Here is a 12,906-nt window from a genome sequence, read left to right on the forward strand (position 1 = left end):
CTATAAATGGCACTGTTATCTTTGTCACTCAAGCCTGAAATCTAAAGTTCTTCGGCTCTTTTCCTTCCCTCGTCAATCCAAGACTGTCTGGATCCACCTCTACAAGACATGCCATATATTTAAACTTCCACTATCAATGAGGTAGTCCTTCCCATCCCCTGCCTAGATTGTCATAACTGTCTCTGAATTGGGCTCCCTTCTCCAAATATCCTCCACTAGGGTCTGATCATATCAGAACACTATTGAAACCACAGACCAGCCCAGGCAGCCCAGTGCCACCCCTCTATAAGATATGTCCAGTTCCTTTCAATCAGCCACAATCTATATTTGTCTTACTACATGGTAACCTCCTGGATGACAAATACCCAGGTCATCTTATGAATCACCTCCAGGAATACCAAAGACAGGCAGTGTCTTGACCACAGAAGTTGTTGAAGAATGTTAATAGTCATTCTCTTAACAACAGCTGATAATAATTTATCTTACTTCTTCAGTGACGATTTCATGCAAATCTGGAATGCTCAGATCTGCTTTCACAAAAGGAATCTTGTCCACCTCTTCAGGAAATGGTCGATGTTTCACAGTATATTTAAATCCAACATCATTTTTAGGAACTGGACGAGGTTCAGGCACAAAAAGCTGTTAAAACAAATAACATTATGTTTATTACATTTGGGTGCCATCTGAAATGACATGTATTTCCTTGGTCTCTTAGATGCCTGCGTTTCCCTAGGATTGCATAACACAGAAATTCAGTAAGAATCTGCAAATACTACTGCTAATGGTAAAGGTACCAATGTACTCTATTTTATTTTTATAAGAATGTTCATCAACTTATGACAGATTTTTGTGACTGATAAATGGGTTACGGACCTCCACGGCACCAGGCCTGAATCTTCCATATTCAGTGGTAAGCCAATAGGTAAGCCATTTCAGAGCTTAAGGCTCAAACTTCCTTCTTCCCTAAGGGCTCTCAAATCATTCCATATAATAAGGTACAAGTTTACATCCACTGGGCATCTCTAGACAGTGAGTTCAATAATTAGAACCTCAGCATGGCTTAACTGAAAAGATATGGCACCGAATCTAGGTCTTCATGGCGCCAAATCCCTGCTTTAATATATATTAGCTGTGACTTCCGTTTTCACACCTGAGAAATGGAAATAATCCACCACAAGACTGTCATAAGGATTAAACAAAAAAATATATGGCACATATTAAACTATCAAACAGTTTTAGTGCCTTTCCTGATCTCCTTCTTCCTCAGTCTTTAATGGCATTCAGTGGCTTATATAGTGCTGCTGACAGAATGTGATTGGCGTGACGCCACCAGGAGCAAATAGGGGTGTGCTCCTCACAGCAAACACATCTCATCTAACAGAGATATCTGGAATGTTCAATTGTTTTAGGCATTTGCTCCAATTTTGTGAGCGTCTCTCTTAAATGCTGGTTAAAATTTTATTAAGTTATGTTTTAAAGAATTTTTAGTAACATAAGTAAAAGCTTACAGTGTGATAAGTGAAAAGAGCAGTATACAAAAATGACTAAAATTCTATTTAAGTGTTATGTACAGAAAGGAACAAAAAGATCGGAAGGAAATCCACTAAAATATTAACAGTGGCTATCTACTTCTGGAGAGTAAGAGTACAGGTGATTTAAAATTTCTTCTTTATTATTTGAATTTTCCAACTTTCTCCCGTGAGCAAATTTTATTCACATAATTACAACTGTTATAAAGAAAACAAACTGTGCCACAGCAAAGAAAGATTTCATTAAATTATACAGCACATTAAAAAATTACAGAGCTGTTGCCAGAGACATCAAGGCTCTGGCAAAATTTTTTTCATAATGGCATGTACCTAAATTTTATTATATTAAACACTGCATGAAAAAAATTCGGGCCACTGTTCAGAACAGTAGTTCTTAATCATAAGTGGATGTCAGGGTCACCCGGAAAGCTTTCTGAAAATACACCTGCCTTGAAGACGTCTTTAAAGAGTATTTCAGTGGACCTGGAATTCTAGGCTGCTAAGATGATTCTGATGTGAACTCACTGACTGAGAATCTGGCTAGGATCAAAAATATTTATCTGTGATTTTTGTCGTAATATTATTTAACCTTTAAATCACAACACACACAAACACGTGCACACACACACTCACTCCTAGTCACTTCCCTGTAACTTCTGATGGATACCTTCTGATTTGCTTTTGCTCCTCTGGGTAAAAGGCAAAGTTGTTGTGCCCAAGCAAGTCTTCCAGACATTCCCCGGACCAGCACAGTGACAGAGGGGAAAAAATCATCTAGAATAAAATGTTGGTGGAAAAGTTTTTATTTCTGACAACATATAAAATACATCTATTGTCAATTTTAGAGCCTCTAATAATCAAAGCCCTAGCACAGTGCTTCCCTAACTTATATCCTTTGTGAACCATCTCTGTGGATTCTGCCATATTCAAGTACCGTCATTACTATTTAAATTTAAACTTAAAATTTTTGAAGGAAATGATATATTTCTACCTTAAAAGGAAAACCATGAATTTTGGTGTGCTAATTATATATTTTTAAAACACATGTTTAAAAATACATAAAATAATGTTCACCGATATATCAACCAACATCATCTCACATACCTCCAGCAATACACATACACATTTTTGGGTAACACTATCCTAGCAAATACTCTTAACTTTCAGTGTTGGGAATGACCTAAGTGCAGAAGACAGGCTGGGTGCCTGCGGTGCTGATGTTACATTCACCCATGCCTTTGTGCACCACGGCCCACCACAGGCAGGCACTGTTTCATCCCAACACAAGTTCAGGGGCAGGAAGAAGGGAGGTAAAGAACTCAGGATGGACTTCCTGAGTACCCAGATCCTTCTTCCTATTCCCTTCTTTTGTCTCTGGTGTAGGAGTCAAACTTGTTCAAACTTCTCTCTCTTACTTCTGTTATTAACTATTACAATGAACCATTAAAATATCCTGTACTTCTATAAAATCCCAATTGTTTATGTTTTTGGTAGACTTCTAATGCAATGAAATTGCTTAGAATGAGAGTAATAGAAACCTAAAAAATCTGGAAAAGGGTTGACATTTACCCCTCAGGCCAGGAAACCTGGAGAGGATACTGGGATTTTATAGACTCTTTAGCAGGTGGCTTGGGAGTGGGAAACTGGAGGAATCATGAATAATTGGCACAAACCAGGGAAGAAAGTCAAGCAACACCCAGGTCTGAGGTAGAGAAGGATGAGGTGCCTTAGGAAGGAAAGACTTGGGACCAGTGCTTCTGGAGTTGGGCAACGATTAAAGCCTCCAGCCACTTCATATTAAAGTCACTGTATCTTACCACAAGAGGAAGGAAACCTGTGATGGTATTCACTTGTCCCTGAACTACTGGGAAACGTCTCATTTCATTTTATGGATTTATGAGATCCTACCTATATATACTCAACAGAATTTGCATGGGACTCTAAGATCCTTTTCACATTTGCAAAAGTAAGAAGGTAAGTGTTTAATCACTGAGGAAATCCTATCACTGTGGGGCAACAATAACAAAGAGACAGTATGAGGTTCAGAAAATTTGGACTCTAGTCCTGGTCATACCATACACTTCTCAAGTAACCCTGGACAAGTCACATATCCTCTCTGAGCCCCCGTTTCTTAACCTGTAAATGAGGGAATTGCACGCTAGGTGATTCCCTGTATGCCCAACGATTCTGTAACCTTCACTTTCCTTTACCTTCCCAGCAATAAGGGTCTCTCTAAGAACATGCTTCCTTTACATACTGGCTGATTCCAATTACCATCAGAAAAAAATGTACTTTGAGTAGTCTGCGTTGCAGTGGTAATCACACACCTTGAGATGGTTTATAATTGGGGGAAAGAGGGGAAGAAAACAGCACATGTTTTGTCAATGGAAAATCACTGAAGAATTTTCAGGAGGGCACTGGCATGGTCAGATCTGCATTTGAGGATGAATGCAATGGTGGCAGCAAGTAGGATGGAGGTAACGGTAACAAATTTTGGAACTGGAAGGAGGAAGAATCAGATCAGGTAGGAAGCAACTGCAATAATCCAGGTAAGAAATAATAAAGTCCTGCATTTGGCTGTACTGGGAGGAATGCAGAGAAAAGAAGATTGCAAAGTCACCAGGGGGGTAGAAACTTGGAAACCAACTACATAAGGGAGTAACAGGAAGGAGCAGGCAAAGATGACTCCTCCAATTTCCAGCCTGTTTGGGTGGCACCAATAACTGAAAAAGAACAATGTGGAGTGAAGGGCGGGAAAGGAGAGGGGCAGGGTCCAAAGTTCAAGAAGGACGGAAGAGTACTAATGATTTTTATACACAGTAAACAACAGAAATATCCCACCAAAGTAAACTTTTTATAAAATTATGGAGCTCTTTTCTAATAGATATAAAGAGCCTCTAAAAGATTCTATTTAATATGTATATTGTATTTTCTGACCCTCTATTTTTTAGTTGCTATTATCTCATCAGCTAGAAGGCTTTCTGACAAATGCAAAATTACTTAGAATTTGCAGTCTTTCCTTCCCCGATCCTGGAAACAGCTTGCTAATACTGATGAACATGTTGATTTAGCAGTGGAAAAAGCCCAAAGTGCTGAAACTTACTCTGTTCATTTCCAAGAGGTTGCTCCAGCATTGCCAGGATGACACTGTTATCCAAGACAAAGTACCGGAAACTATGCTTGTTTATGGTTGGCAGTCTGGAGTATTTAATCAAAGTGGTCTCATTCACCAGACTACAAGGAGAGGCAGGACCACTGGGTGAAGGAAATGCGCCAAGCAACTGCATAATACTACGGAGAATGCAAAAGATAACAGTTAATCCCCAAAGGGAAATCTTAAGTTCACCTCATGCATCAATCTGTCCTTCTGTTCTTTTGGATTTATTGGACCACAGCCACGTTTCCTCTTTGAGAGTCAGATTACTCCCTGTGGCGGATGCTGTGGTGTACTGTCCAGATTTCCCTCTCCAAGACTGAAAGACCCTGTCCCCCAGATGCAGGGAGATGGCGGCCATCGCTTTCAGCTGAGTCCTGGAGAGGCCAATGAGAACCACTTCACTCAAGATCACAGCTTCCTCCTGGGACAGTTCTCGTCCAATGAACTGTTAATGCAGGGGTATAAAGTCCCAGCCCCCCGGCCCCAACATGAGAGAATCCTGAAGGGCCAGGCCAGCTCCAGAGCTCTTTGTTGCAAATGCATCACAGTTTATGTCTTCCCTCTGCTCAGTCCTACTTCCTTCATTCCCTCATAAGGGTTGATCCTGAGGGCACTTTCCTATAAACTTCCTGCAAGCAAATTTCTCTCTCTCGAAGTCTGCTACCCAGGGAACCTGACTAATCATACTTCCAAATCATGAAGCTCCTAGAGATATATTTTAAAAAATGTGTGTGCTCCAGGTTTCAGGATAATGCTAAAGCATTCTAGACCTAGAAAAGGATCCAAAGATCAGCCAAGCCCCCTCAATTTTTCAGACGGGGAAACCCAGGCTCAGAAGAGATAAGTGATCATCAAGAGACCAGAAACCAGGGCCTACTGCCTTCTCACTGTGTGGCCATGAACAGATAACATCATTTTACAGATAAGGAACTTGATGCACTAGTAGTTACATCACACAGAACCACTGTAATGATTAAATGAGAATATATAAGAAAAAATGCTTTATAAACTGGAATTCAACTGATCAAGTCTTACCATTCTGACATGTTTATATCCACAGAGATTTCTGCATACCTTCAATGCATAATAGTAATAACTTACATATACCACTTACCATGTGCCAGGCACTGGGTCTAAGTACTTTACACATTTTATTTAGTTATCATAACAACCCTATGAGATAGGTATCATTATTATTACCATTTTATAATTAAGAAACTGAAACACAGAAAGAACCTTGTTAAGAAAACTTAAAGATTTTATCTTGTGGTCCTAATATCACCTGATCCTTCATATGTAACTCATTTGAAAATTAGTATTCCCCAACACCATTGCAATCCTCTCCCTTTCTCTTTCATTCTAATGCTTGAAACCCAAATCTCTCTGATAATAGAAGGCAACACTGCTCAACAGATACTTTCCTTCCATTTTCTCTCCTCCTAGGAGGAGGACTATCTAAGAATTTCAAGGACCAGGAGAATTTCATGATGAGTTCAGACCTAAGGATTTATGGAAAACCAAGAGACGAGTAATGGGAAAATATGGGTTTTCTAATATGGGACAGAGATGGTTGTCACAAAGCATATGGACCATGTGAGCTTATGTTCCATGCAAGATTCTAAGACATTATCAAATAGGTTGCTGGCAAGGGTACAGGTCACACCAGCCTAACCACGTTTTCTCTTCTTGATGATTACTAGACTGGAAAGGCAGAGAAATATCTCTGAAATCAAGACATGCAAGTATTTGGCAGTGTATCGTTATAAACTTATAGACAAGATTTAAAAACCTCTGTGAACCTGAAGGGAAACCTCTTATCATGTGCTTTGTGAGTCTTTCTCTGTTCAATATATATATATATATATATATATTTATATTTTAAAGAACTAACCATTTATTTATTTTTTTGGCCACGCCGTGTGGCACGCAGGATCTTCCCCGACCGACCAGGGATAGAACCTGTGCCCCCTGCAATGGAAGCGGAGTCTTAACCACTGGACCACCAGGGAAGTCCCTGTTCAATATTTTTCTCAGTATCTATGATTAGGACACACAGGGCAGGCTCATTAAATCTGCAGTTGGGGACTTCCCTGGTGGCACAGTGGCTAAGAATCCGCCTACCAATGCAGGGGACATGGGTTCGAGCCCTGGTCCAGGAAGATCCTACATGCCGCAGAGCAACTAAGCCCGTGCGCCACAACTACTGAGCCTGTGCTCTAGAGCCCACGAGCCACAACTACTGAGCCCGCTCGCCTAGAGCCTGTGCTCTGCAACAAGAGAAGCCACCGCAATGAGAAGCCTGCGCACCACAACGAAGAGTAGCCCCCGCTCGCTGCAACTAAAAGAAAGCCCGCACACAGCAACAAAGACCGAACACAGCCAAAAATAAATAAGAAATAAATAAATAAATTTTAAAATAATAAATAAATAAAATAAATCTGCAGTTGACCAAAAGTTGAGCTGCAGAGTTAATATATCAGAGTAAGAGCTGGGATCCAAAAGAATCTTAAAAGATTAATAATAATGAGGTAAGTCTTACATAAAGAAATTTCAAGTTTAAATGTAAAACTCTGTACATTACATATTACATCCAAATACCCCCCCAAAAAATAAGTATAGGATGAGAAAGACAAAAGGTAAATGCGTTAAAAAAAGCCTCTTAGATTTTAGTTGACTTAGTACAAACCACCAGGTTCTCAAAAACCCAATGCAGTCTCTAAGTACACTTTAATGAAAATATAATATTCTACAATTTAAAGGTCACTGACCTTTAAAGAGGTACACAGCCAAACCTGCGCCATTGAAAGGAAAAAGATGAGGATGATAAAGGCACTCTAAATCCCTGTCATATGAGAAACAGTTGAAGGTACTGGCAGAAACGAATCAGAAAGAACATGAGCATTGTCTTCGGATATCACCACTCCTCGGAAAAAAGGGTTTCATTATTAAAAGTCTGAATCAGAACCAATGGGTAGAAGTTAAAGCGGGAGAGATTTCAGCTCAGTGTAAACTTCAAGGTTTTAACAATTAAAATGAAATGGGCAAACTTGGGGGTTAAAGTATCCCAAAATTAGAGGCTAAATAACTTGCTAAATAAGTCTTAAAGGTGACTAAGCAGAGGGGCCGCTGAAATGTCTTCCAAGCGTCCTAATGTATATTATACAACAAGGGGAAAAACACCAACCAGCTGATCTGCATTCCGTAACTATCTCCTGTGTGCTCAGCACTGTGAGGGGTGTGAAGAGGGAAATGTGGCCTTTACCCAGGTTGGGGAGGTAACACTAGCATGTTATCAAATATAACCAGGTGTGATCATGACACTGTAGAATTCATGCAGTGTGGTAAGGTCAGACTAATTGAGCACAGAGGTGTGGAAAAGAAGCAGAATGACCAAAGAAGGTCCATGGAAGTAGTGGATATGATGTGAGCACCGAACAATGGAGGATGTGGCCAAGAGGAGAAGAGGGAAGTCCTGAAACCCAGGGGAAGTATACAGACAGGTATGAACATGTGCACTTCACGGCCACAAGTGGCCTGCCAGCTGTAGCAGAAGGGATGTGCTGGGAAAGATCAGACAGTTTGAGTGGGGGACTCAAGGAGGGCCTTGAAAACGAGACCAAAAATTTCACACCATATGGCAGTAAACAGCAATCTATTCAGTTTTCAATCACTCAAGCAGCAGAATAAGCACAGTACCTAAGATGATGAGTTCAGCAACAGAATGCAAAATGAAAAGTGTGAGAGACTGAAAACAGGGAAATCAGGCAAGAAGTGATAAGGGCCTGGACTGGGAATGCTATCTGAGGTCAGAGCAAATGGAGGAAATACTTTCAAAAGTAAAGTCTACTGGACTCAGTCACTGGCTTCATATGGGGAATAATAGATAAAGCAGAGATAAATGAGAAAATGCGTCAAAGTTTTGTGTTTGCATAACTGGAAAACAGCAATGATACTGACATAAAGCTGTAATTGTGAGGGAACAGAGAAAACGTGATTTGGATATGTTTCATGATGACTCTTCAGGGCCCTCTTCAAGACTTAAAACTGAAGATGCCTTTTGTAGAGCTGCCAGCAGAGATAAGACAGATGAGCCACCTGGATTAACTACTGGCTAGTCCTGGAAGCATCCCAGGACTCTCTACTTATTCCGAGCTCATATCCAATCCTCACTGCCAATCATATTCTCAATGGAATGTCCCATCCAGCCTAGGATGGAGCAAACTGACTTTTATATAATGCAGAGTCCCAGTGAGAAATGTCCTTCCCCCTTTCTCCATATTCCTTACTCTTCAAGGTACACACATCAAGTCTTAGTTTTTTAATAATGCTTTTAAGTCCGCCCCAGCCCACACATGGTCTTCTCTCCGGAATTTTATTATTTCTAGTACTCAATCGCATTTTTCTAATTTTCTAGTTATTAGCCAAACCTCCACAAAGTCAATGAAAGCCCATCATTAGCATAGTGAGCAGGACTGAACTAAAGCAAGTGCGCTTCTAAAACTTTACTGAATGACCTAAGCCCGTGAGGAACTGAAATAAACCCAACTTTATTGTGCACACTTTACTGTGAAGCTTTCAATGGGTCACAGAACTCAGAAAAGATTCTGGGATCTTGGTAAGGGCTGATTTACATACAAATCTACAAGCTGTCTTACCTACCACTTTACCAAGAAGACCAAGATGAGCCAACCCAGACTGACTTGACATTCCTCCTTCCTGTTTTTATGTTGTTCTGGGGTCTCATCCACATTTACCCTCTCATAAGCCTCATCTTTCCATCTGTACCAATTCCACCTAATCTTCTCCACCTACCTCGTCCTTTCAGTTGATAAACTGCCTTTCTTCCCTCTTTCTACTCTGCTCACTAACTGGCCAAACACACTCTTTCAATTCTCTAATACTTTTTCAAGATACCAACCTGTCTCTGTCCCTTCACTACCAAACTGCTCGACACAGGAGTCTTCTCTTGCTGCCTAACCACCCTGCAACCTGACTTACAGCTCAAACTTCATCCATTCTCTAAGAGTCAGGTCAATGTCATTTTCCTTAGGAATCTTATTTTGATTTCCCCGAATCTGGAAGTATTCATTTCCTCCTTCCAACACCCCGGCATTTCATTTGTACCTCTTCTCTTGGAGCATTTAATCTAACTAGCATTATAGATATTTGTGTTCACATCTTATCTTCCCTACTGGACAAGAAGCTCTTTGAGGGTGATAACTGAATCTGATTTATCTTTACAATCCTATTACCAGTTCATAAGAGGAAGTTTATAAATCTTGCTGAATGAACCTATAACATGTAATATAAATGGTATAGCAGAGAATACAAACCACTGAGCTGGCAAGGAGGAGACCTAATGGTGTGACCACGGACATACCCTGTCTCTGGACTCAGCCATCAAAGTGAGGGGGTGGGTAAGGCTCTCCAAGATCCTTTCCAGCTCTAAAATGATATGACTTGAATTAACTGACAACCAGTATAGAAGAACAAGGACCCAAACTCTCAGCCCCAAGTTCCTGGTTTCCTTTGGTCCAAAAAACAAGACATTTTCTTTTCCATTTTATTTCTGGAGAAAAAGTATCCTAAACGGGGTTGTGTCACTTAATGCTGAACAACTGGGGAGGAGATGAAACAACATAGGATCACATCTAATCCCATCTAACTCTTAGGCACAATCCCTGTGCAGTCACTTTCATACCATGTTAGGGTGGCTTCAGCAGCATCCTTTACCCTCATAGATGCAGGGTTTGGCTCCTTATCTCCTTTGTACTTGACCTCTTGCTCACTGTTCTTGGACTTGCTTCCTGAAATACCCAGTTCCACAATCTCCAGCACTTCCTTAAGACAGTCCTAGAAAAAGGAAAAGCAGATTAGCTTTTGTAATACACCTATCTTATGAGACGACAAGGAAATACATGAAATTGTCAATATGGGTGTGTTTTGGTGGTGGAACTCTAATTTCTCATTTTCTTGAATAGGTATATATTAACTGCATAATAATTTATTAAAATAAACTTGTCCCCCCCCCCCCAATTTCTCTTTAAAACACTAAATTTGAGTGTTAAGAGATTTAGATAATAAGTAATGATAAATTCAATTCAATTTTATGAGTCACAATTCTTGTAAAATTACCATGGACTGTAAATCGTGAAAGGCCGAGTGAAAGAGATGTAACAGTAATTCAGTTAAACCTAGATGGTGTAAAACATGTTACATTATCCAAAGGGAAGCTCATAGGTTAGTGACATTTTAAAGCAATTTCTGGTATGATAACTTTACAAGTCATCATGAAAATGACTAAGAATTAATCAACAGTATTACTTTTTAAAAACTATATAAAGCTCTCTATAATTTTCCAATAAACCTGGTATCTCTTCTTTTATTTACACTGTGAATTCTTTATAACTGTCTGCCTTCCCATAAGAAAAGTATTACATGGAACAATGGTAGAGAAAGCAGCCTAGATATCTGTGTCTACTTGAAAAGAAAGACACGTGTGTGAAATGAAATTTTTAGATACAAGCAACCTTTATGAACAAGCAGTGCTCTAGGTTTGCAGCCTGGCTATCAACTGCCCTTCTTGGTTTGATGACAGGTGACCAAAGTACCTACTGGCCATCTCTTGACAGTTCACAGATAAATTATTCAAAGCCCCGTCTTTGAAAAGAACTTCTCTATGGGTTAATTTGCAACCAAATACAGCTGACCCTTGAACAACATGGGGGTTAGAGGTGTTGACCCTCAGTTCAGTCGAAAATCCACATGTATAGTCAGCCATCCATATATGCGGTTCCTCCTTATCCACAGTTCCACATTCACGGGTTCAACCAATCAGGAATCATGTAATAGTGTAGTATTTACTATTTTTAAAAATTTGCATATAAGTGGACCCACACAGTTCAACCTCATATTGTTCAAGGGTCAACTATATAAGTACGATGACAGTTTTTGAATTATGCTCACTAGGACAAGTGTTCTCCTGAAATATAAAAAGTATATTCAGTTTAAAGTATGCAATGTTGTATTTACATTTAGATATTCTCTTTCAAAAGACATTTTCCCAACATACATTTTTGTTTCTATTTACTGGTTTAAGATCTAGTAGACTAACCTTTTCATCAAGCATATCAGGGTGCTCTGTCAGCCAGACACAGAGACACTGAAAAGCTGCCACTATCATGGAGTGAAGATCCCGGGAGTGAAGAGGAGCTGGCCGACTACACTGGTACACAATGTAGCTGCACACGGAACTGATGGCTCGCTTCCGGTCACCTGAGTCAACCATCACCTTCACCTGAGCGTATTCGTACGGTGAACACAGTTAGCCAGGAACCACTGTACCAATGTCAAAGCCTCAATACTGAGGCCCAGCCTTTCTGAGACTATGACACACCACAGGAAGCCTTGCTTTTTAAAGTATTATTTATATAGAAGAACATAACATTTCAGATGTATTATCATATACTACTCTATAAAAATAGAGGGCATTTTTCAAACCCTAAAACAGTATTTCACTTTAGCATACTTTTTCATGCTCTAAAACCTAAACTCCTGGGGTGCAGCTACTCATCACTGCCACAAATCACAAGAATAGCTGGCAATGGCACATGTGTACATTTTTTAAGCCCCTTAACCCAACCCCACAGTAATGCTCTATGGGCTACAAAGTTCTGTGCAGCTGCCCAGAGGTATAATTAACATATAGTAAACTACACATATTTAAAGTGTAAAATTTGATAAATTTTAGCCTAAGTATGCACCTGTGAACTATCACAACAATCAAGACGGTGGATATATTCATCACCCCTCAAAATCTCATGCACCTTTGTGATCCTTCCTCTCACTCCTTTCTGCCCCCTCCCTAGGTTACTGCTGATTTGCTGTCACTATAGGTTAACTTGCATTTTCTAGAGTTCTATATAAATAAAATCACAGAGTACTGCACTATTTGGCGGGGGTCGGGGAGAGAGTCTGGCTTCTTTCACTCAGCACAATTATTTTGACATTCATCCACATTTTTGTGTGTATCAGTTGTTCATTCCTTTTTATTGCTGCGTAGTATTCCATTATATGTATTATACCACAATTAATTTATACAGTCACCTGTTGCATTTGGATTGTTTCCAGCTTCTGAATATTACAAATAAAGCTGCTATAAACATTCATGTACGAGTCTTTGTACATGTACATGCTCTTTTATTTTCTAGGAGTGGACTG

At 39.8% G+C, this 12,906-nt stretch overlaps 1 protein-coding gene across 4 annotated transcripts in view; it reads right to left on the bottom strand.

The window, feature by feature from the left end:
* RALGAPB (Ral GTPase activating protein non-catalytic subunit beta) overlaps positions 1-12,906 on the bottom strand; it is a 105,908-nt gene that overhangs the window by 23,224 nt on the left and 69,778 nt on the right. For all 4 annotated transcript variants that reach the window (XM_068565358.1, XM_068565359.1, XM_068565360.1 and 1 more), the window contains 5 exons: positions 11,801-11,983; positions 10,388-10,539; positions 4,633-4,820; positions 2,197-2,303; positions 487-639 (listed from right to left, as the gene is read on the bottom strand). In XM_068565358.1, coding sequence (XP_068421459.1) covers positions 487-639; positions 2,197-2,303; positions 4,633-4,820; positions 10,388-10,539; positions 11,801-11,983 — 783 coding nt within the window. The remainder of the gene's footprint in view (positions 1-486; positions 640-2,196; positions 2,304-4,632; positions 4,821-10,387; positions 10,540-11,800; positions 11,984-12,906) is intronic.

This window comes from Eschrichtius robustus, chromosome 16, assembly GCF_028021215.1.
Source record: "Eschrichtius robustus isolate mEscRob2 chromosome 16, mEscRob2.pri, whole genome shotgun sequence".
Lineage (NCBI taxonomy): Eukaryota > Metazoa > Chordata > Mammalia > Artiodactyla > Eschrichtiidae > Eschrichtius > Eschrichtius robustus.